The following is a 24,372-nucleotide window of genomic DNA, read 5'->3' on the forward strand; positions in this document are numbered from 1 at the left end:
CGCAGGGAGCCTTCGGGGCCCGCGCTTTACGACACTTGTGCAGCAGCGGCAGCTGTAATTCGGCACTCCTTCGCGACGCTTAGGCCGGGTGCCGCTGGTGGCTGTTGCCAGGGTGGGGGGTCGCTTTGCGGCATGGCGATGGCGGAGGGCGAGCGGGCTGAGTGTCCTGAGCCCCCCCAAGACGAACCCCCGGCTGATGGCGCGCTGAAGCGGGCAGAGGAGCTCAAGACGCAGGCCAACGACTACTTCAAAGGTGCGCCCGCTCTGGGGGTGGCGAAGGGGGGGAGTGGAGAGCTGCCCGGGTCGAGGGGCGCGGGGCCCGCGCGGAACCATGGCAACGCGGAGCGGCAGCCTGCGCCCGGGCCCTGCACTACCAAGTGACCCGGCGTGGGGAGGCCCGGGGAGGCCCGGGGAGGCCCGGGGTGGCGCTACCCAGGGGCGACAGAGGGGGCTTCTGAGAGAAAAGGTGATACCTAAAAGTGGCGGACGGAGCGGATGCTGCTAACTATGGAGACTGAGGAGGGCGCTAGCTAGTGTGGGGCGGGAGGGGGGAGGGGAATGAGGGTTCCACCTAATGGGAGAGCCGGGGAGCTGCTAGTCTGTGGTGCCACCTGAAGAGGACGCTATCAAGTTTTGACGTGGGGCGGGGTAGTGATGGCGCTACCCAGTGGGGAGACCTGGGGTGGGTGGCGCCAAGTGGGGGTTGGAGGGGGACCGTCTCAGTAGAGAATCGTGGGAGTGAGGAATAGATCATTAGAATGGAGGGCAAGGAAGTAGGAGATGTGGGGAGGCCCTGGGAGTAGAGGTGGGAGAATCCCAAGAAGAATAGTATGTATGACAGGATCTTGAGAAAGAGAAAGATAGGGGCGCCCTCATTCATTCATTCATTCATTCAGCATGTTTGTTGAACACCTGCTATGTGCTAAGGGCTGTGCTAGATTCTGGGGAGGTAGCCACCCATGAGATAGATGCAGCCCTGGCCCTCTACAGCTTGAATTTAGCAGGAGAATCAAACAATGAGTTACTGCACAAATTAACAAAATACTTAGAAGTTGTGATGAGTGCTTTGGGGGGGGGAAAAAAAAAAAACAGTGTGAAGAAGATTGATGAGGGTTGAGGAGTTGGAGGCTGCCTTAAGTCGGTGGTCCGGGAAGGCCTCACTGAGATGGCCTTGAAGTTGAGCGGAATTGGGGAGGAGTGCTCATGGTGGGCGGAGCCTCGTGTGCAAAGACCTGAGGGGGGAAATGAGAGGAGACTGGTGGACCTGGAACTTGAGCACGTTCGTGGGGAGATTGAATACAAGTGAGGTTAGGACAGGGGCCAGGTCCTGTAGGGTTTCATAAGTCATTGCAAGGACTGGTTTGCATTTTGCTCGGCCATCCAAGAGGAGACTTTGAGTCGATGGCTAGGCCAGCGTGGAGTTCCGAGGAGAGGATCCGCCTGCGGATGGAATAGCACACGCTGGGGATGGATGGGGTTAGCCAGGAAGAGAAGGGGCCAAAGACGGAACCGTGAGGAATTCTCCTGTTCAGAACAGAAGAGGCAGAGGCAGAGGAGGGGTGGTCAGCGGAGTAGAAAGAAAATCGGGGAAAGTGTCCGGGAAGATGAGAGAAGAGAGTGCTTCTAGGAGGTGGGGGCTGTGCCCTGGGTCAGATGCTGCCCAGGTGAGCACAGAGCATCGGCCATTGGGTTTGGCTCCAGGAGTGTTGGTGGTAGCTTGACCAGAGCAGGCTCTGGGGAAGGATGGGGGTGGTGGCCAGCTAGGAGGACCCTGAAGGTGGAACGGGAGGTGTGGAAGTGGAGACAGCAAATGTTGACAGTGTTTGCGTATTTTGGTTCTGAAGGGGAGTGGAGAAGTGGGGGAGGGAGCTGCTTTTTTGAAGGGTGGAAGAGAGTAGGGTCTGGTGCATGTGAGAGAGAATTGATCCTATAGGAAAGAGGGAAGAATTGATTCTATAGGAGAGAGGGGAGAATTGATCCTATAGGAGAGAGGGAAGAATTGATTCTATAGGAGAGAGGGGAGACTTGATCCTATGGGAGAGAGGGGAGAATTGCAGCAACAAAGCCCTGGGGAAGAGGGTGGGGAGTGGAATGAATTAGAGCCCTCGGGGAAAATTGGCCTTCAGTGGGAGCACAGACCGATTCAGGGTGGGAAAGTGTGATGGGCTGAGGGAGGAGGTGGGACTGGTGAGAGATGGGGAGGGGGAGCCCTGAGGTCCGGTCAGGGAGAATGGATGGCATCCTGGAGGGGTAGGGAGCCATGGAAGGTTCTAAGAGAGGAGCAGCGTGGTCTGATTTGTATTTGAAAAAGACCCCCAGCTGCCTTGTGAAGCTTGGACACAAGGGCCAGCCTGGAGGCCAGAAAGGAGACCAGAATTGTGGCCAGGCGAAAGGTGGTAGAGCTGCTGACCAGGCTGGAGAGACGGGAACTAACTCCAGAAATGTTTCAGAGTGGCTGCTTGGAGAGAGGGAAGAGGGAACTCCGGGCAGAGAACAGATGGCAAAGGCCTGGCACTGAGGTAGGAAGTGGGGCCGGAGTGTGAGAGGCAGGAGGAGTTAGCTTTGGTGAGGCTGCAGGGAGGAGCCTGAGCTTTCTGCCCAGGACTCTGGGGAGCTATGGCTCGTTCTGAGCAGGTGCTTTAAAAATCCCCTCTGGAGGGGCGGGACTGCTGGGGCGGGACCCTGGGCCGGGGAGGATGAAGGCCAGGCCAGGTTGGATGGGTCCGAAGGGATGGGAATGAATAGGTTAGAGAGATGCTCAGGAGGCTGATTTGACGGAACATGGTGACTGCCTGGCTGCGGGGGCTGAGGGATCAGGAGGTGTCCGGGATGAAGCCCAGTCTGCAGCTGGGGGTGTTATCCCTGACATGGGGCTTGGGAGGAGCAGCATGCATGGGGGTTGATGCTGAGGCAAAGAAAGAATTCTGGGAAATAGTAAACAATTAGGAGGTGCTCCTTGCCCCTCAGGGCCTGGGATCTGAGTTGTCAGGAGCCCTGGGTTGGCGGGCAGTCAGAGGTCCTGGCAGTCAGAGGTCCTGGCGGTGAGCTGGCGTGGAGAACGCCCCTCCTGGGTCAGGCCCTTCTCTGTATGGCAGGCAGCAGCAGGCAGAGCCCTAGCCTCTGGAATGACAATAACAAGAATAATTACAGCTCCCCTAATTGAGCCCCCGTGGTGGCCAGGTACACCGCTTTGTTTAATCCTCCCTGGAGCCCTGGGCGGCAGGTAGGAGCAGCCCTGCCTGTTTTGTAGAGGAAGCTGGGGCTCAGAAGTGAAACCACGTGCCAAGGTCTGAGTGTGTGAGCAGCGGAGCCCGGATATCCTCCTTCCTCACCACATGCTGGGCTCCCACAGGCTCTACCCTGACCGCCCTGGCCCCCTGCGGGGTGGAGAGGGGCGCCAGGGATTCAGAAGATTCCCGCCCACGCCCACCTTTCCCCCAGCAAGGCTGGCTCCTCTGTGAGCTCTGGCCCATTCCAGAGGCCCTGGCAGAGCCCTGTCCCTGATGTTGTTCAGCTCCCTTCCCCTCTCCCTGGGCCCGTCAGCCCCCAAATCTTACTTCTTCCTCTTCCCTGCTGTGTGGCAGAAGACAGCCTCTCTGTGCCCGTCTCCTTCCTCCTCTCTACACTGGGGACTGTCTTGATGATTAAATGCACTCAGGTTAAACACACACAACAGGCCCGGGACATGGTGGTGTCTTTGGGCAGCTGTGTGCAGTAGCGGCCCCTCCCGTTTGCTCTGCTCCGTTCTCCTTCCCTTCGCTTAGTCATTCACTTGCTTCTCTTTCAAGTGTCTGCTGTAGCCACATTTCATACCTGAGTTCATTTAGCCAACCACCCCATGAGCAGGGTTGTTTGTGACTCCACATTTCAGATCATCAAACTGAGGCTCAGAGAGGAGAGGCTCTTTGCCCGAGGTCTCATCGCTGGGATCTGCAGAGCTGGATGCCAGATTCTCAGACACCAGGCTTTCTGCCCCATGCTAGACAGCCATTCAAGTAACACCTCACCCGACAAGAGAGCTGGCCGGTCAGACTCTGGAACCCCGCCAGGGAGCCGGAAGGAGTCTTCGAAGGCACCGGCATCCCAGGGAGGGCGGGTTCTGCCCTTGCTTGTTTCTGGGAAGTCCTGGGCCTGCCCACCAGGGCTCACAGTCCTGGGGGGACACATTCATCACTTACAGTGACAATCCAGAGTGGAGTGTGCAGGGCTGGGATAGGTAAGCCTGGAGGGGTACCTGACCCAGCCTGGGGGTCAAGGCGGGCTTCCTGAGGGAGGGGACATCAAGCATTAAAAGATTGCCAGATGTTAGCCTGCAAAAGGAATCGTCGTTTTATTGTCCCTGGCCATCTCCCTAAGACCTGGTTTCTTCTTTCTCTACTGTTGGTTATTGGGTTAGTTTGTCTCCCTCCCTGTCTCCCTTCCTTCTAGAACAATCAGTGGAGTTTGGAATCCTATTCCATTCTACTTCTTTACCCGGCTCACTCTTTCTCACCCTATGGGTCTCAGCTCGATATCCCCTCTGGCTTCCCAACCCTCAGCACTCTCGATGATCACATTATGGGGATGGATCTGTGTATTGTCCCCACCCCAGTCCCCACTGGACTATGAGCCCAGGGAGGGCAGGACTGAGGGGTGCTGTATATTAGACAGGGCAAGGACTCAAAAAGAAGTAAGACAAACAAGGCCCTTGCCCTCATGGGGCTTAACTTGAAATTGGGTAGATGGATTATAAGCAAACAAACAAACAAACAAAAATCTAATGGTTTATCAGATGACTTGGGAGAAAAGTAAAGTGGGAGTTAGGGCAGGAATTTCCATTTTAAGCCAGGTATTAAGAGCACTCTCTCAAGGTGTCCAAGGATACCCAGCTAATAAGAGTCAGAGCCAGGAATGGGGCCTAGGCCACCTGCCCCTGTATCTGTTCCTGCCCCTGTGCCAGGCTCCCCCAGAGGCTTCCGGGTGTGGAGGGTGAGAGGGGGAGCATTTGGGTCTTGGCCTGGCTCAGAATCCCCACACTTGTGGTGTGACCTCAATTATGGGCTTTGCCTCAATGAGCCTTAGTCCCCTCATCTGGAAAATGGAGCTAATGTAGTTGTCCTCAGGGTTGTTATGAGGGTTCAGTGAAGGGACTCATATACCAAGAGTCCTGTGTGGCCCATAGTACATCATGGTCCTCCAATTCTGACAAGCCTTGGTCTTCTGCCTGTCGAATGGCCTCATGGGAGGGGTTTGAGCCTGGCTTTGCTAATATAGACTGGCTGTTTGACCTTGAAAAAGACCTAATGACTCATCTGTAAAGTGAGCAGCACATGGTGCTTATGCCATGGAGATGTGAGGATTCCACGGGTCAAGATGTAGAGTGCAGGGCACAACCATAGCTCATTTTATTTATTTTTTAAATATATTTTATTGATTTTTCACAGAGAGGAAGGGAGAGGGAGAGAGAGTTAGAAACATTGATGGGAGAGAAACATTGATCAGCTGCCTTCTACACAGCCCCTACTGGGGATGTGCCCGCAACCAAGGTACATGCCCTTGACCGGAAACGAACCTGGGACCCTTGAGTCCGCAGCCTGACACTCTATCCACTGAGCCAAACCGTTTAGGGCAACGATAGCTCATTTTAAATAATATCGATCTTTTACCCTTGGCCAGGTCACATCCTCTTGGTCCATACCTGGAACATCAATGTCCAGATCCCACTGTGGCCGTGGCCTTCAGGATCTGTCCTGCCAGCCTCCATGCCCTCATCTGCACCCTACCCCAGCTCCCTCTGCCCCAGCCGCAGCAGCCTCTCACTCCCCCCACCCTGCCCTCCAGGGCCTTTGTGCCCGCTGTCCCTTTTGTCAGGAATGCTCTTCTTCAGTCTGGTTTGTCCCTTTCTTGGGTCTTGGCTGATATGTCCCCTTCTCACTGAGGACCAAGTAGCTTCCTTCTCCTTCCCCACTTCGCGTTCTAGGCCCCCTCTTTGGGCTTGTGTCCTTGCTTTGAGGGGCTGGACAATCGAGGGGCTCAGGGCATATTCACGTTTGCTGGTTTATATCTCAGGAGCATGTCCTCTCTGGGCCATGGGGCGGGGGGGATGCAGTGCAACCCTCCTGAGGTCCTGAAAGAAGGGCCACCTGGCCTGGGGCCTGGAGGACTCGTGGTTGGGTGGGCGGGTGTGTGGAAATGACCTTGGGTCCTGGAGATTTGGTCATGAGGGGACGAGGCCTATGTTAGTGTGGGACAGTTGGGACAGGAAAGGGGGGCCGGCGGAAGAGACATTGCTGAGCTCAGCTCTGGACCTCAGCTTCCCCCTCTGAATGGGGAGACTGGGCCAATACCCAGCCTAGGACCTGTTCTTGCTGGGGGGCAGCGGCCCTGCTTCATGCCTCCTCCTCCTCCTCTGTCTCCACAGCCAAGGACTACGAGAACGCGATCAAGTTCTACAGCCAGGCCATCGAGCTGAACCCCAGCAATGCCATCTACTATGGCAACCGCAGCCTGGCCTACCTGCGCACTGAGTGCTACGGCTACGCACTGGCCGATGCCACGCGGGCCATCGAGATGGACAAGAAGTACATTAAGGGCTACTACCGCCGGGCCGCCAGCAACATGGCACTGGGCAAGTTCCGAGCCGCCCTGCGCGACTACGAGACGGTGAGCCAGGCCTCTGGGAGCAGGCCAGCTCCCTGAGCCAGGTGGATGCTGAGGGCCGACGGGGCGGGCAGGGGAAGGTGTGCGATGTGATGCCTGGAGGGGGAGGTGGGAGAAGGCCGTTCAGGAGTTACTCAGCATCTACTCATCCAGCAAATGCATGAGGCCCTTGTCCCGGAGCAACTGCCTGGGTTCATATCCCGGCTCTGCCGTTACTCTCTGGGTTCCCTGGGCAAGCGACCTGGCCCCCTGTGCCTTCTTTTCCACATCTGTGAAATGGGAGCGCAGTGGGGCCTACCTCTCTGGGTTGCCATGAAGAGTAATTGAGTTTCTGCTTTTCGAGTGTTTCGAACACGGTCAGTGTTCTGTGACGGTGTGCTGTCATGATTATTGTTCTCTCTGTTGAATGAGAGCCACAGCCTTTCTTCAGTGGAAGCATGTAAACAGAATCCATGCAGCTGAGGACACGTGCTGGGAGGAACTAGAGTGGGGTGATGTGCTCTAGAGGAAGAGCAAGTGGGGCATGTGTTGTGATGAGGGACGGGACCCCCTCAGTCACCTGCCGTTCCCGCTGTAATTGCTCTGATAACAGTAATAATGATAGCTGGAAGGACCCACAGAGTACATGCCTTCCTGCCAGGCCCCTTCTGCAGCTTTCACATCAGCGGGCTGAATGAATTGTGGCTCTGTGAGGTGGGGACTGTGGTTACCCCATTGTACAGATGAGGCCCAGGCGGGTAAGGCACCTGCCCCCCAACATGCAGGAGGTGGAAGGATCGCAGAGCTGGGATTTGAACCCAGGCAGCCCGGCCTGCCAGCCCGTCTCCCCTGCCTCAGAGTTAGCTTCCTGAGAGTCAGGGTTCATTTGTTCTGTTCATTGGGGTAGTGCGCCCTGCAGTGGCTCAGCCAGTATTTGTGGAGTGAATTCTTTTTCTGCCCTCAATACACACACACCCTCCTTCATTTCACTCCTGCACACATTGAGCAGCTTCTGCTGCGTAGGGAGGGCAGCCAGGGGGGCTAGGAGGCACCGGCTGCAGTTGGGGGGATCCTGGTCGGACTGCCCGGCCTGGCTGCTGGCCGCTGGCATCGGTGAAGGGTGGATTTCAGCCCAGTGAAAGCTGAACCAAGCCTCGGGCCAGAGGACACCTGTGTCAGGGTGGGGCAGAGGTGTGCAGGGAACCAGGTAATTTAGAAACTGAGGGGCAAAATGGAGGAGGATGCTGGGTGACACCCCGCAGGATGAGGAAAGGAACAGCAGAACAGAGTCCTTGTTAGCTTGGGCTCCCAAGCCATTCCTCAGTCAGTCCTCCCCTGTCCCTGGTGTCCTCCCTCATCGGGAATGGTGACAGAGGAGTGGCCGTGAGGCTCTGGGAAGTGGTGTGAGTAAAGGTCACTGCTGCTGGAGGGCTCAGTAATGAGTAACCCAGAAGGACAGTGGGGGTTGAATGGGGCAGGGCTTTTCGAGGGCTCCGGGTCAGGGTGGGGAGTCCTAGAGTGGGAGCTGGGCTGGAGGGGGCGTTTGAAAGTGAGATCTGACCTCAGGATCTTCCCCACTCCCAGGGCTGCAGGAGAGAAAGGCTTTTCCTGGGATGAGGAGCAGGGGTTCTTCTCGTGGCTCTGGCCCCGACTGGGCCCTAGCCTGCATTCTCTGAGACTGAGGTGGTTCGGGCCAGCCATCCTGTGTGTACCGCGTCCGAACTTGATCCCCGGCCTTGTGGATGTCGTGGTGGGGGAGGTTTCACAGCCTTTTTCAAACCAACTTGAGGTGGGGCCACACCCAGCCTTTATTGTGGGGGCTCTGCCTGCAGCATTGGAGAGTCCCCACATGAGCCTGAGCTCCTTGCCGGCCTGGGCCTGGGTCTGGCCCACCCGTGGCCAGCCACCCTCATGCCTGCAGGCTGCTCACCCTTCTCCATTCTGACATGTTCCATCAGCCTCTGGGTGCAGGCAGAGGGGCCAGGCCCTGGGGCTGCTCCCCCTCCAGTCTCCCCCTCCTGCCCTCCAGAGCGGTCTTATGACAGGTGACTCATGGGGTGTGCCCAGGCCCCTCTCAGATCTGGGCATCCTTGAGGCGGAGCCAAGATGTGACCGGGGTTGAACAAACAGGCCCAAGGTTCTGCCTCAGCAGCCTGGGCCCTCTGGTGGAGGGCCTGTCCTTTCGCAACCTCAGTGTCCTCGTCTGCGTGCTCACTGTGAGCCCAGCTCTGTTGTGAGCTCTTTGCAGGCATGAGTTCAGTTCATTTTACAGGAAGGAAACGGGTCTAGAGAGGGGGAGCCCCTTCTCCAAGGTCACCCAGCGGAGAAGTGGCAGAGCTGGGACTTGAACCCAGAGTCTGTGCTTGTAACTGTTAGAGGCTGTGAAGTCAGTGTAATGGTTTGAGACCACTTTCACCAAATACAATAAAGAAGAAAGAAGGTCACTGTTTGGAGAACGTTGTGTATATATGGTTCTGTGAAAAAATTTTCATTTATGTGAATTTACATGTGTGTTAGGTGTGATATAAAATACGTATTTCTTTTTTCTTTTTTTAATATATTTTATTGATTTTTTACGGAGAGGAAGGGAGAGGGAGAAGAGTTAGAAACATCTATGAGAGAAACATGGATCAGCTGCCTCCTGCACACCCCCTACTGGGGATGTGCCCGCAAGCAAGGTACATGCCCTTAACCGGAATCGAACCTGGGACCCTTGAGTCCGAAGGCTGATGCTCTATCCACTGAGCCAAACCGGTTAGGGCTAAAATACGTATTTCTAACTGTGAGTCAGTCTGCAGGCCATGGTGCAGCTGGAGGCACAGCCCCCTGGCCAGGATGCCCAGCTCTGAGGGCTCGTCTCCAGCATCAGTGTCCTCGTCTGTGAAAGGGGGAGAAGAGGGGGGCTGCCTCAGTGACCTTGTAAGGATTAAAGGACATCAGTACGATAGAGTAGGACCTGCCCCCACTTAGCGCTCGGTGCGTTTCCTCCTGGGGGTGTTGGGGGGAACACCTGAGGCCCATGGGAAGCGCTGTGTTAGGGGCCTGGGAGCTGGCGGTGTCTCCGTTCTAAGGCCAAGCCTCAGGTACTCAGCTCCCCTCTCCATGGGTCCATGATGAACCCTCCGACCCAGCCTCCCTCGTCTCCAAGTTAATCCTCTCACAGGGACCCTTGCTTCAGGATTCCCTGCCCCTTCATCGGGCCCTCTTCCTGGGTTCTTTCCTGTCTGCGCTGGAGCTCAGGTCACGTGGGCCCAGGCTGGATCTGGGGGACCCTCTGCACTCCCTCCTCGCCCCTTTCTGGGGTTTGTTGGCTTGGGTTTGTAATATGGTTTGCATTTGGGTTCTTACAGCATAGTCTGCGCACTCAGGTAAACGTGTGTCTGCCCTGCAAGCCCGCGCAGGCCTGTGCCTAAGGTGTGGACCTTGGTAGTCACAGGGCTAGTCAGAGCTAAGACCCAGTGCAGCGCTCACCACGGTGGGGACCTTAACCCTCTGCACTCGCTTGCTTTTTTCTCGATTCCTTTATTCTACTCGGGATTTAATTTTTTAAATACCCCAGATTTTACAAAGCGCAGCAGTAGAATAAAAAACTGGAGTTTCTTTTCATACAAACTTATTTATTTGGATTTTTTTATATTTCAAATTATTGATACATTCAAAGAGTAATTTTAATCTCGACATCCGAGTGCAAAAGGTTAATGCCCTAATAACTCCCGTGATCTTCTTAGCAACCCTGTGCTTTGGGGCCTGTTGTCCTGACTTACAGTGAGGAAGCTGAGGCCCGAGAGAGGTCACTCCCCCGAGACCCCCAGCCAGGAGCTGATAGTCCGCTACCAGAGTCAGGCTCCTGACCACTGGGTGTTCGCCGTGGGCACCAGGTTCCTGGCGCAGTGCTTGCCCTCAGCTCAGGCAGTGTACTCAATGGCCTTTCCCCCCCCCCCTCCCCTCCCCTCCCCTCCTCTCTCCTGAGGAGTGTTGTCTGAATTAATTCACTAGAGGGTCTCCACCTATGGGCTGAAAACCCACGTGTCATACTGAAGACTGTCGCAGTGGAGTGCCTGCCCAAGAAACCTGGCTTCCCCCCCCCCCCCCCCCTCTGGGCTGTCCATTATCATGTCATTATCGGTAATCATAATGTCCATCAGTGTTGTCATGCAGGTCCCCTGAGGGTGGGAGCACTTGCCTTGGGCCTGGCTCCTGCTGCTGGTCTATAGTCTCTCACCCTCAGTTCCAAACCCAGGCCATTCCGAAAACCAGTTTTTCCAGTCAATTTGAGCAACTCATTTGGTGGCAAAATCTGACCTGAACTAATGAGAGGCCGTTCATGGTCGTGATTGCTCCCACGTGATGTGACTAGAGGTTTGGGAGTGTGATGACCAGGTGCCACTCAGACCTGCTGTGGTGTCAGATAACAGCGTGAGCACTGTGTCAACTTTCTGAAACCCAGAGACTTCCCAGTTCCCAAACACATGCAGCCCCTGGCTTCTAGGGATTGCCAAGCTGTGCTGTCATTTCATCGATTCCAGCATAATTGCCTGTGAGCAGTCCCAGCTGCAGTACCACTTTCTGAAAACATCTTTTTATTTTGAGAGTGTTATAGGAAGTAATAGATTCTCTTCTCCCAGGTTCCCCAGTGACATAACTACATAAACATCACAGCCAGGAGGCTGGCATTGAGACGATCCAGGTACCACTTTTTAAAGAAAAATGCAGCCTTAAGTTCTGACCTAACCGGCCTCGCCTCCTGAAGAGCCCGCCCCGTCCCTCTGGTCTGAATCACTGGCCTTCCTCCCCAGATGCCTGACAGGGTCCCCCCAGGGAGCGAGTAATAGCAGCAGCCGCAGTCCCTGGCGCGAGCCCTGGCTCACTGCTAGGCCCTGTGATGGGCCTGATGTTAATTCTCACACCACCCTCCACGGGGCTGCTGGCACCCTCCCCACTTTCTAGAAGCTGAGGGAGGCCTGGCCCCAGAGAGGGCGCTCGTGGACACTTCCCCACACTGCCTCCGTGGAGGGCGTGCAGGGCGCTGTGGGACGGTGGCATTGGTCAGGGAGGGAAATGTCTCAGCGTGTGTGGTAGAAGTCAGGAGCCTACACTGGAAGGGAACGGAATCCTGGCTTCTTGGGTCGGTGACACCTCTCTGGGCCTCCGTTTCCCCCATCCATCCAGTGGGATTGTGATAACACCACATAGAGCCACTTTGAGGATAAAATGAGCAAGTTAATTGCTTACAACAGTGTCAGGCACATAAAAAGTGTCAGAAAATTAGCCGTGTTTTTGCTTCTGTTACTGCTCCTGCTCCTCTCCCACTGTCAGCGTTTGTCCCCATCCTCCACCCCAGACTGGGCCACCGTCCAGGGGCTTGTGGGAGCCCAGAGGGTGTCTGACCCAGCCGAGTGACAGGGGAAGGGGAGACCTGGAGGAGGAGGAGCTGGAGAGGACTTAGAGGTGGGAGGGAATGAGGTGTTCTGGGCCGGGGCAGCCCGTACAGGACCTGGGTGAGAGGAGCTGGTGCATATGGGACTTGGAGGTCGGCCTGGCTGGGCAGTGCTGGGCAAACAAAGCGGTTCTCATGAGCCAGGCCAGGTGGTGGTTTGGACTTTATCCCGGGGTGTGGACTCATAACGTCTCCCTGCCGGGAAGGACTCCAGGGGATGGCTGGTTCTGCCTCCCTCCCAAGCCTTGCACCGCACCCATGCCCCAGGTGGAGCCGCCTGGCAGGGTGCCCTAGCCTGAGCCTGTCCAGACAGGGAGGAAGCCATCGCCGGCCGCAGCCAGCTTTCTGCCACACGCCTGGTCTGCACAGCCATTCCCGCGTGGATGGGCCGCACTGACCCTCGGGTTAGTGAGGGAGCCCCACACAGGCGTCTGACTCACTCTGCCAGGCCTTCTAGGGGGCATCACCACCCTCTGCCCCTCCTCACCCCGCACAGGAGTTGTGGGGCCACGAATAACAGTGACAGTAACACATACTATCTGAGGCTCAGAGCGGGGGAGTCACTTGCCCAAGGTCACACAGCAAGCGAGTGTCAGAGCAGGGATCAGAATCCAGCCCCCCGTGCTTCTGAGTTTGGAGGAAGCCGGTGGAGAGAAAGGAGGGGACGGGCTCTTTGCTGAGAACTTAGGCGTCCCAAAGCCCTTTTTACACATGAGCTGGTTTAACCAGCACAGCGGCCTGGGAAAGGGCCATAAGGAGCCGCCGACGGTTACGCAGGGTTGACTGTGGCCTGGCGCAGCTGCACACACTGCACAGCGTTCATTCATTTAGTCTTCACAGCTGCCCTCGGAGGCAGGTACCACTCCATCTTAGAGGGGAAACTGAGCCACAGAGGCACACTCTCTTGTCCGAGATTGCTCCACTGATGATTGGTGGAGCTGGGATTTGAACCCAGGTAACCTGGGTCTGTGGCCCACTTCCCTTCAGAAGAGGAAACAGGGAACTCATTTGTCCTGCATCTCCCCAGCAGCCCAAGGTCCAGCCAGGAACGGATGCCACTCCGTGCTGGCTGTGCATGTGTCCTTCCTCATGCCCTTGGCAGGTGGAGCCTGTTCTCGCCTTCGTTCTGTAGATGAAGAAACTGAGGTTCAGGGAATCGGGGTCACCCAGTGGTCATTGGACCTTCGGATGAGTCTGGGCCATTAATCATGACTTTAGACCCAGCACATCCTTTCCTCTCAATCCCACCCACTTTGATACTGACGGTAGTAACAGCAGAGTGTGCCTCGCTGCTCTGGTTCTGGCCAGGAACCAGAAGCTGAACACGTGCTCCTCGGATGGGGCAGTTTTATTTTAATGATAGAGCTAAAATTTATTAAGATCACCCATGTGGGTTACTGTGTTTACCCCTCACAGCAGCCCTGTATGGTCTAGTTTGGGGATGCAGAAGCCTAGGCCTGGAGGTGAGAGGTGTCCAGGGCTGCCCCACTAGCACATGACAGCCTGGGTGGTCTGGCTTCATCATTTACGGAGCCCAAGGCCGGGCAGACCAGGGGCAGCTGTGGCGTCCCCACCTCCTGACTGCTGTCTGCCCCCTCCTGGGTCTGAGCCTTGATGAATGTGTTACTCTCTCCTTTCCTCTCCCATCCTTCCCCATCCTTCTTCCCTTCATTCCTCCCTCCCTCCCTCTCCCTTATTTCCCTCCTCTACCCCCTGCCTGCCCAGGTGGTAAAGGTGAAGCCCCACGACAAAGATGCCAAAATGAAATACCAGGAGTGCAACAAGATCGTGAAGCAGAAGGCCTTCGAGCGGGCCATCGCGGGCGACGAGCACAAACGCTCCGTGGTGGACTCGCTGGACATCGAGAGCATGAGTGAGTCGGGCCCAGGTTTCAGCCACACCCAGTCCAGAACATTCCACATCCTTGCGTGGCCTCTCCATTCCCTGTGCACACTGGCGGTGTGGGGGGGCGGGGGGGGGGAGCTGGGGCTCAGGGGTGGCCTCCGGTCCCTGTCCCCAGGCTGCTGTCTGTTGCTTCCCTACCTGCCTTCCTGGGGAATCCAGAGTCCAGGTGTGGGATTTGAGTTCCCATTTTGGGAGATGAGCACCTCCTGCCCCTGCCCACCCCTCCTGGGCCTCCTGTGTCTGATTTGTCTCTAGGTCTTCTAGGCACTCAGATAATTCACTCATTCATGCCACAGCTAATTGCTGAGCACCGGCTATGTGCCAGACACTGTTCTAGACACTGCCCTCGTGGAGCTGGTGTTCTAGTGGGGAGAGAGATGATTAACTAGTCAACAATGAACTAATAGTGTTAAGTGCTAAAAAATCAAATAGGCAGAGGAGAGAGAGGCACAGCAGGCAGGGAGGTCAGGGGGGGGGCCTCTGAGCTGACCCAAATGGGAGGAGCAGGCCGTGAGGGGACCTGCTGGGGAGTGGAACCCTCTCTCACTCCTTCACATCTTAACCTGAGCGTCCAGAGCCGTGTCTGCCCCATGCCTGGGAGCCTGGCCCCCCTCCCACCCTCACAGTGACTGGCCACTGACCCATTCCTTCATTCACACATTAGCTATCGAGGATGAGTACAGCGGGCCCAAGCTCGAGGACGGCAAGGTGACAATCACCTTCATGAAGGAGCTCATGCAGTGGTACAAGGACCAGAAGAAATTGCACCGGAAATGCGCCTACCAGGTAACGCATCTGTTAGGCGCGGCACAAGGCTGTGAGCCCCGGTGGCGTCACAGTGCTGGCTGCTGGAACAGACACAGAGAGAAGGTGGCAACAGTAGCTTAACATTTGCTGAGCTGGGGGTGTGCTGGGCATTGCGAATTCTCTATTTCTGATATTGTTATGTTTTTTATTTTTAGCATTTCCATTCAGTTCTTTTTAATAGTTTCCATCTCTCTGCCCCATATGTTCATGCATGTTGTCTCCCTTTTCCACTAGACCCTTTAACACATTCATCAGAGTTATTTTAAAGTCTCTATCTGGTAATTCCACCATCTGGGTCATCTCTGGGTCTGCTTCTGCTGTCTGTTCTTCACATGCCAGCTTTCTATTGTGTGCCAGACATTCTGTGTAGAAGAGACTGAGATCAAACGTCTCAGCAGAAAACGGCAGGACTTCCTTCTGCCTGGCAGCTAGTGTGAGGGCTGTCAGACTCACCTGCGGTCGGGCAGCTGTGGTTGGACTGAGTTCACCACCGGCTTTATATGGTTCAGAGTCTCCCTTCAGCAGGGCTTGGGATGCCAGCGAGCGATGTCTTCATGTCGTAAAGTCTCCAGCTTTGGAACTCTGAGAGCGCTGATTTCCAGGCGCACTGCCAGAGATTTGGGTTGCTGGGGAGTTCTCTGTTTCCAGTCTCGCCCCCCACTTTTGTGCCTCCGGAAGTGTGCCCCCCCCCCCATGCTGCCCTGCACCTCACCTCCTTTGACAGCCAGTGAGGGAGTTGGTGGGTGAGGGCAGAGGTGTTGTGGGGCTGGGGCTCTCAGCTGTCACACCAGCCCACGCCGGGCATGGACTTCTGCTCCCTCCCGGAGGAGACCAGATGAAAGCGGTCGTGTCTTCTCTCCCAAGGGAGGGCCTGGCACTGTCTACAGCTGGATTGATTTAGGTTTCTTTGCATCTCCCGCTCTTGGATGTTTGTGTGTGTGTGTGTTTTGTTTTTTGTTTTTTTAATTTTGTTGGGATTTTGGCTTGTTTTTATTATTAGGGTGAGAGTGACAGTCTTTTATAATTTTACTAGAGGCCCGGTGCACAGGATTTGTGCACTGGTGGGGGGCGTGGCCTGCGGGGATCAGTCATCCTGGTCAGCCGAGCAGCTGTGGACCTGCCTCTGAGCAGCTGTTCCGAGCACTCACCTCTCCAGGGGACTCGGTTGGGGCTGGGCCCAGGGACAATAGCACTGAGAGGCGGTGGCCACAAACCCGCCTCCCAGCCTCCTGGGTCAGCTCGGTAAGCCTGGCTGTGGTGTTGCAAGGCCTGCAGGGAGCAAGGAGGAGGAGGAGGAGCCTGGGGCAAGGAGGCAACAATCACAGCCCCATTGGCCAGAGGTTTGCAGCGGGAGCAGCTGCTTATCTTGGTCGGCCAAGCAGCACTCGCACTGTGGGAGCGCACTGACCACTAAGGGGCAGTTCCTGTGTTGAGCGTCTGCCCCCTGGTGGTCAGTGCGCAGCACAGCGACTGGTCGTTCTGGTCGTTTCACCATTCGGTCGCTGGGCTTTTATTATATAGGATATGTTCTGACCAGAGTGGACATCTACTTTTTTTTTTTTAAATATTTTATTGATTTTTTTACAGAGAGGAAGGGAGAGGGATAGAGAGTTAGAAACATTGATGAGAGAGAAACATCGATAAGCTGCCTCCCGCACACCCCCTACTGGGGATGTGCCCACAACCAAGGTACATGCCCAGACCTTTCAGTCCACAGGCCGACGCTTTATCCACTGAGCCAAACCGGTTTCGGCGACATCTACTTTTTAAAAAATATATATTTTTATTGATTTCAGAGAGGAAGGGAGAGGGAGCGAGAGATAGAAACATCCATGATGAGAGAGAATCGTTGATTGGCTGCCTCCTGCACGCCCCCTAATGGGGATCAAGCCTGCAACCCCGCGCATGTGCCCTTGACCAGAATTGAACCTGGAACCCTTCAGTCCACAGGCTGATGCTCTATCTACTGAGCCAAACTGGCTAGGGCTAGACGCCTACTTTTAACACTTACATTTTTTCCACAACTTTTTATTTTGAAAATTCTCAAACCTACAGAGGAATCAAAAGAACAGTACAGTTAACATTCATGTACCCTTCACGTATATTCACCAACAGTTAACTTTTTGTTTTTTTATTCTGAACCATTTGAGGATACATTGCATCATAAGCTGTATCTCCCAGAAACAGGACACCCTCCTGCATGACCAGCTTAGTTGTCCCACCTTAGAAACTAGCATTGATACGATGCTACTGACTATGGCAGACAGTCCACAGACCGTCAGTAAAGTCTGGAAACATTGTCAAATATACATGACATGTCAAGGTCATCTCAATTACTAAAGATGTTACCTACATTTCTAGACAAATATTTAAACGTTCCCAGTGTTTCCCCAAACATCCTTTTTAGCTATTTTTTTAAAAAAATCCAGAATCCATTGAAGGACTGGACTGCCTCTTGTATATGACCTGCCTTTTGGGGAGGCTCTGAAGTGACACTGACATTAGACGTGTCCAGGCCAGTTGTTTTATAAAATGTTTCACATCTGGATTCATCCATGTGTTTTCACTTCTTCTTTTTCCTTTTTTTAAAAAAATATATTTTTATTGATTTCAGAGAGGAAGGGAGAGAGAGAGAGAGAAACATCAATGATGAGAGAGAACCATAGATCAGAGCCTCCTGCACGCCCCCTACTGGGGATGGAGCCTGCAACCCGGGCATGTGCCCTTGACTGGAATCAAACCCGGGACCCTTCAGTCTGCAGGCCGACACTCTATCCACTGAGCCAAACCAGATAGGGTTTATCCATGTGTTTCATGATGCTGATTATTTTAAGAGAAACCAAGACTGTCAATTTTCATGTGAAATGTTGAAATGCCGTAGAGGTCACTTGGGTCACAGTTTGGGGGATACTTCTGGCCCCAGCAAGCACCCACTTGTCTGGGCCTCCCCCTGCCCATTCCTTCCCCTCCCCCTCAGCCCAGCAGGTTGAATCTAATGAGTCCAGGCCCTCTGGGGGCCAGGGGGCAGGCAGGCCCTCCGGCCGTCCCACTCACAGCCTGCCCTGCCTTCCAGATCCTGGTACAGGTCAAAGAGGTCCTTTCCAAGCTGAGCACGCTCGTGGAGACCACGCTTAAAGAGGTGCGCGCTGGGGGGCGGTGTGGGTGGGCCAGGTGGGGCTCCCTGGCTGGGGAGGGGCCACGGAGCTCAGAAACTCACAGGCCCACCTGGCTTGGTCTGCCTTCCCTCTCCTTCCACCCCGTGTCTGTCTCCCTGGATGTCCCTCTTCTCCTGGCCTCTCGGTCTCTGTCCCACCCTCTTCATGTCTGTGTCCTCTGCCTGTGTCTTTGCATGGTTCTCCTCGGTCTGCCATGACCTCTTGCCTCTCCCCTCCCCTCTGCCCCCTCCCCACATCTCTCTCTGGGCCCCTCCCTCTCCGGTGGCCTCTTTTCTTCCAGACAGAGAAGATTACAGTGTGCGGGGACACCCATGGCCAGTTCTATGACCTCCTCAACATATTTGAACTCAACGGTTTACCCTCAGACACCAACCCCTATGTATCCTTCTCAGAAGAGCAAACCCCTCTCCCCGCAGCCTGGATTTGGGAGGAGCCTCCAGCAGAGAAGAAGCCTGAGCACTTACTCGGCACCGGGGTGTGGGTGGACACAGCCAGGCCAGTCCCGCATGCTGTGTGACCAGGGCAGGTGGCGCCGTCTCTCTGGGCCCCAGCTTCTCTTTATTTTGAAACTAGAGGCCCGATGCACGAAATTCGTGCAAGGGGCTCGGCCCTCGCAGTCCTGGCTTCATCCGGCTGTCCGGTCTAATTAGCATATCACACTTTTATTATTATAGATTAGAGATAGGGCTGCTGCAAGAGCATACACAGCATCTGGACTGCCCACACTGGGTGCCCTCGGCTTTGCTACTTCGCAGCTGTGGGACCACAGCAGTTAACTTCACCTGTGGGTGCCTCGGCTTCCTCATTGCAACATGGGGGTGATGATAGGGCCTGCCTCATGGGTTACTGAGGAGTCGAGGAGTTAATATATGTGAAGTGCTGAGGGGCCCACAGTCAGTGCTCTTAAGTATTTACATGTCATTTATGCTAATTGCCTGATAAACGGCCACTGTTAGGTCCACCAGGCCTGAGCAGTGTTGGGTAAGAGGGTCCGTGTCCCATTTCCCCTGGGGCTTGGGCCTGTATTTGGGGGAGCTGAAGCAGGCTGAGCACCTAGTGTCTGCCCCTCCACCATCCGTTTCCCTGAGAAACAGTTGCGGTTGGGGACCTCAGTACATCCTACTAAGGCTCAGAGAGGCCAGACTGCTGCACCAGAGCCACACAGAGGAGAGAGACAAAAGCCAGACCCCCCAGGCCCCGCTGACATCCTTGTTCCTAGGCAGGTGCTGACAGGAGCCGTGGGTGTGGGGAGACTAGGGAAGGAGCGCCCCCTCCCGCCCCCCTCTGTTTTCCTTAGCAGGGCAGATATTTAACGGCGACTTTGTGGACCGAGGCTCCTTCTCCGTAGAAGTGATCCTCACCCTTTTTGGCTTTAAGCTCCTGTACCCAGACCACTTCCACCTGCTTCGAGGTGAGCCGGAGGCCGCAGGCACTGGGGTCGGCAGGGCTCTGGCGGGGCCTGGCTTTCTCCTCTGTGAGCCTCCAGTGCTGCACCGGGAGGCAGCGAGACCAGTTACAGCTGAGTGAGTGTGTGTGTGTGTGTGTGTGTGTGTGTGTGTGTGTGTGTGTGTGTTCGTGGGGGGCTGCCCTGTCCGGTGTGTGTGTGTGTGTGTGTGTGTTCGTGGGGGGCTGCCCTGTCCGGTGTGTGTGTGTGTGTGTGTGTTCGTGGGGGGCTGCCCTGTCCGGTCGGCAGGTGTGCACTGCACACGGCCTTGCACACATGGAGCTCTGTTGGCCTTGAGGAGGAGTTGGGTCATGGGAGGGCTTGGAGCAGAGGAGGGTCAGGGGCTGACTTGGGTGTTAACAGGGTCCATTGGGCCTCTGTGTGGTGAACAGACCAACGGTAGGAGCAAGATGTGGCGTTGGCCCCGGGGGGTTGGGGAGCAGTGGTTTTGGCAGGAGCGCCTGGAGGCCTGTGGCTGCCCCTGACAGACAGGGAAGACGGACAGAAAGAGCAGCCACCAGCCACTCCCATGGCAGTTCCTACAGCCCAGGCTTCGTAGCCACATGCCCATGCGTGCTCAGCCCGGGTGCCCCTCCAGAAAAGAGGCCAAGAGCATGTCTACACCTCATCAGTGTCTTTGCGGGCCAAGGAGCTAAGGCGTGAACGCCATTGGCTTGGAGCCGCCACACAAGCCTCCCTGGGCCCCTGGCCTGAGTCTGAGGGCTCCTGGGTGGGCGGAGGCTGAGGTTTCTCCGTCCTGCTGTGGGCCAGGCAACCACGAAACGGACAACATGAACCAGATCTACGGCTTTGAGGGCGAGGTGAAGGCCAAGTACACAGCGCAGATGTACGAGCTCTTCAGTGAGGTGTTTGAGTGGCTCCCTCTGGCCCAGTGCATCAACGGCAAAGTGCTGGTGAGAACGGCAGCCAGTACCCACGGGCCTCTTCCCTACCCGCCTCCCATAGGGCCACGCGTGGGCAGATGTGCAGGCGAAGAAGTCGAAGGGATGGGGGGTTGGGATACGTCTGGCGCCTCCCCTCACACAGCTGCCCCCACCCTAAACCCTAGATCATGCACGGGGGCTTGTTCAGTGAGGACGGCGTCACCCTGGACGATATCCGGAAGATCGAACGGAATCGGCAGCCCCCAGATTCAGGTGACTGGGCGGGCCGGGTGACAGCCCCTTCCCTCCCGGGGCCTCGGGGTGTCCAGGCCTGGGCTCAGATTGGAGCTGCTGCGACCAGGGCCCTGTCCTGGCGAGGACAGCAAGACTGAGCCTCAGCTTCCTTACGTGCGGCGTGGGTCAGTGCACCTCCCTCCCCTGCTGGCCAGGGAGCATTCGTGTCCTGGGCCCAGGGCACTCTTCAGTCACTGATTTATTCATGAGTCAGCTCTGGCCTCTGGAGTGGTGCAGGGGCTTCCATTCAAGTGACTGGGACAGACTGCTGAGGATTCGCATGGGAGCAAATACACACACACACACACACACACACACACACACACACACACGGGCAGTGTCACGGAGGGCACGGGCTGTGCCGTGGGGTGGGCTGGAAGGTGGTCTGAACACCCACCCAGGCAGGCCGGCCAGTCCCTGACTTTCCCCTCTGCCTCCCCTCCAGGTCCCATGTGCGACCTGCTCTGGTCAGACCCGCAGCCACAGGTCAGTCTGCCCAGGGCCACGGACGGTGGGTGTGGGCAGGGGCTTGGCAGGCGGGCCGGCACACTAAGCTCCCTGTATCCCCAGAACGGGCGCTCGGTCAGCAAGCGGGGCGTGAGCTGCCAGTTTGGGCCCGATGTCACCAAGGCCTTCCTGGAGGAGAACCACCTGGACTACATCATCCGCAGCCACGAAGTCAAGGCCGAGGGCTACGAGGTGGCGCACGGCGGCCGCTGCGTCACCGTGTTCTCTGCCCCCAACTACTGGTGCGTCCTCATCACCCCCACACATCCGGGCCTCTCCCCCCAGCCCCCTGGCTTTTGCTTTTTATGATAGAAGATTCTAAAGATATATAGGAGTAGATAAAATCGTATAATGAACGCCCACATACCCATCACCCAGGTTCACCAGTACCAGCTCCGGTCCCTCTCCAGTGCTCACCGTCCCACCCCGCCCCACGCAAACCCCAGGCATCTCTTCCACCCATTGATACCCCAGTGTTTCTGAGAGCACCTTCCTGTGCATCACCTACGTACCACTGTCAGGCCTTGACCGAAGGTCACCGACCCCAGCCAGAGTCCATTCCCCCGCCTCATACAGTCTCTCCGGGTGACTTCTCCCAAGCAGGACCCAAATGGGGGCCACCTGTCCTGTCTCCTTGCCTTTGCATTCCCTGTCCCTTGCCACTTTGTGGTTGAAAACCAGGCCGATTCCAGTGCCTCTGTCCCCTGTGTCTGCTGGGGCTGAGAGCCAGGCCTGGTCAGGTTAGAACCTAGGACTTGGCAGGAGTCCTGCCTCCCTGGGGCTGCAGCTGCACCGCTCCCCCCCCCCCCCCCCCCCGGCCAATCCTGTTTCCCTGCTCCCCCGCCCCTCATGTCTCACTCTCATCCCCACTTCCCCCCTCCTCTCTTGAGCCCCCTCTTCCGTCTGATTCCTCTCTTTCCCACACCTGTCTGACCTCTGTGACCTTGACTCAACATCTGTCTCTCTCAGTGTCAGCCATGACTGTCCCTCCATCTCCCGTTTTTCTCTTGGCCTTTCTGCCATTCAGCCACCCGGCTTTTCTCTCTGTCCCCCTGCCTCTCGCTCCCTCTCTTTCCTTGCTGCCCGGCCCTCTCTATCCCTCAGCCCCACCCAGCCCGACTGGCCACTCTGCCCCTGTCCCCACAGTGACCAGATGGGGAACAAAGCCTCCTACATCCACCTCCGGGGCTCCGACCTGCGGCCCCAGTTCCACCAGTTCACAGCTGTGGTGAGTCACCCCGGCCCCGCGCTGCCTAGGCAGGAAGTGGCTGAGAGGCCGGGGAGTGGGGAGACCGCATAACAACTGGGGGGACGGGTGGGTGCCCACATCTGGTGTTCAGAGAAGGCCCTACAGCTGCCCATCTCTGTGTGTCTGGTTCACAGCCTCATCCCGACGTCAAGCCCATGGCCTACGCCAGCACGCTGCTGCAGCTGGGGATGATGTGAGGCCCGCCGCGGCCCGCCCCGCGGGCGGCTCATTGGACCCCCTTTTACTTTGTAAAGTTTGTATTTATTCCCCTTTAGGTTTGCAGAGGGGGTGGGGGGCCTGCCAGAGAGTCTGCTCCCTGGACACAGGAGGAGGAGGTGGAGAGAGGCTGGGTTGGGGCGCTGTCCCGGGCATTTTGGAGGGAGGCCAGCTGTGGCGAGGGGCGGGGCCCAGAGGCTTCCCCGCCCCCCTCGTTTGCATGGCCCCTCCCCTGCTAAAGCAATAGGGCCCCGCCTTAGGAAGACCCTTGAAGGAGGGTCATCAGGGAGGCCTCGCCTGCACCCCCTCCTGGCAGCCCCAGGGAGGAGCTAGGCTGGGGCTTCCCCAGCTATTTTATGTCTGTAATTAAATATGTTAAAATAAAGTCATTATTGTAAGTCAGCTTGTCTCGGATGGTAGAGCCGCCAGAGCTGCTAAAATTAGGGTGACCACCTACCTCATAGGGAATACGGAGGGGTGGGGGCGCCCCAAGAGTCCCAGCCCCTCCTCCATTTCCCTGGAGCTGCCCAGCCCTGTGTCCGCCTGTCATGGGCTCTGGAGGGAGAGCTGCGCTGCCTGGGATGGAGAACCCCCGCCAGAAACATTGTACACACAGGGAGACGACGTGAAGGGGGGCCAGCAAGGCTGGGTCAGCGGGAGCTGGAGGAAACTTGTTCTCTGCGGCTGCCAGCCAGTGCTTACTGAGGCTGCTGGATGCTGTCCTGCCCAGACCTCTCGCAGGCCCGCCCTCAGCCTCGCAGCCCCGCCCCCGGCCTCTCAGTCCAGGGCAGACCCCTTTCACAGCGGGCCCAACTTTGGTTCTGACAGCACACAACAAGGCAGACACCCACCACCAAGGAAGACCAGAGGGATTCCCCCCTCCCTCTCTCTCCTCCATGGGAGGGTAATGCTCAGTCCCCTGCAGGCTGCCCTGCCTGGCCTGGGCCCTCTGGAGAGACTCCTGGTTTCTAGTCTGAGCTCTCCAGGACCCACCCCTTCCCTGGGAGACGTAGCCCTGAGGGTTGTCTCCGGGCCGATGACACCGGATGGAGGGTGGAATCTGCTGAGGACTTTGTCCTTGGTTGCCTCCCCAGGGGCAGAAATGGGGGGATCACAGTCCTAATCCTCTTGGCGCTTCAGGCAGCTCTGTGGCAGGCTCCCCTCGGTAAAACAAGTCGGCATTGCGGGAATGTGGACGCGGGTTTGAGTGTCCTGAAGGAGAGGCGTGAGTCCCAGTTGTCCAATCCCGTTCGTTTCCCATGAGAGGCGTGCTGTGAGTCCTCCGGCCCGCGGAGGGCGATCAGCTGTGCGGCCGCCAGGGTCCCAGGCACCAGGTGCTGGGGTGTCACCGCTGCGGCCCCGCAGGAGTCCCCGGGCCGCCTCGCACTCGGTCTGTGTCACCGGCCACAGCGACACTGTGTCTACATCTACATCCGTATCTACACAGCCCGCTGCGGCCTGTCTGCAGCTGTGTCCTCGTCTATGTCTGTGCAGTGTAGCCTCGTCAGAATCTAGATTCAGATCTGTGCCCACGTTTGTGTTCGTCTCCGGGCCTTGCCAGAACAATCCCCACAAGCCGGATGCCTAAAACAGCAGAGATGTGTTCTGGCCTAATCCTGGGGCCGGCGTCTCCCCCACGGGCCGAGGGGAGGACTTGCCTGCTGCCTCCAGTTTCTCGGGGCTCTTGGCTCCAGACGCTCCCTCAGCTTTACGTGGCCGCCTGTCTCCGTCTTCTCTTCTGTCTCCTAATGACTTGTCATTGGATTTAGAGCCCAATTGAATCTCCAGGGTGACCTCACCTGAGATCCTTAATTATATTTCAAAGATCTTGTTTC

General features: G+C 56.6%; 1 protein-coding gene across 1 annotated transcript; it reads left to right on the forward strand.

Annotated features, from left to right (window-relative positions):
• Nucleotides 1-93: 93 nt before the first annotated feature.
• Nucleotides 94-22,950, forward strand: PPP5C (protein phosphatase 5 catalytic subunit). Its single transcript, XM_079800757.1, has 13 exons — nucleotides 94-253; nucleotides 6,401-6,642; nucleotides 13,781-13,928; nucleotides 14,625-14,746; nucleotides 17,841-17,906; nucleotides 18,224-18,322; nucleotides 19,249-19,354; nucleotides 20,159-20,301; nucleotides 20,457-20,544; nucleotides 21,011-21,051; nucleotides 21,136-21,314; nucleotides 22,219-22,300; nucleotides 22,456-22,950. The coding sequence occupies exons 1-13, from the start codon at nucleotides 133-135 to the stop codon at nucleotides 22,516-22,518; spliced, it is 1,500 nt and encodes a 499-aa protein (XP_079656883.1). The 5' UTR covers nucleotides 94-132; the 3' UTR covers nucleotides 22,519-22,950.
• Nucleotides 22,951-24,372: the final 1,422 nt, after the last annotated feature.

This window comes from Cnephaeus nilssonii (genome assembly GCF_951640355.1).
Source record: "Cnephaeus nilssonii genome assembly, chromosome: 20".
Classification (NCBI taxonomy): Eukaryota; Metazoa; Chordata; class Mammalia; order Chiroptera; family Vespertilionidae; genus Cnephaeus; species Cnephaeus nilssonii.

Coding starts and splice junctions, on each gene's coding strand:
- PPP5C (XM_079800757.1), top strand. CDS start 133: ATGGCGATGGCGGAGGGCGAGCGGGCTGAGTGTCCTGAGCCCCCCCAA. Junction 254..6,400: donor GGCCAACGACTACTTCAAAG/GTGCGCCCGCTC, acceptor CTGTCTCCACAG/CCAAGGACTACGAGAACGCG. Junction 21,315..22,218: donor TTCTCTGCCCCCAACTACTG/GTGCGTCCTCAT, acceptor CTGTCCCCACAG/TGACCAGATGGGGAACAAAG.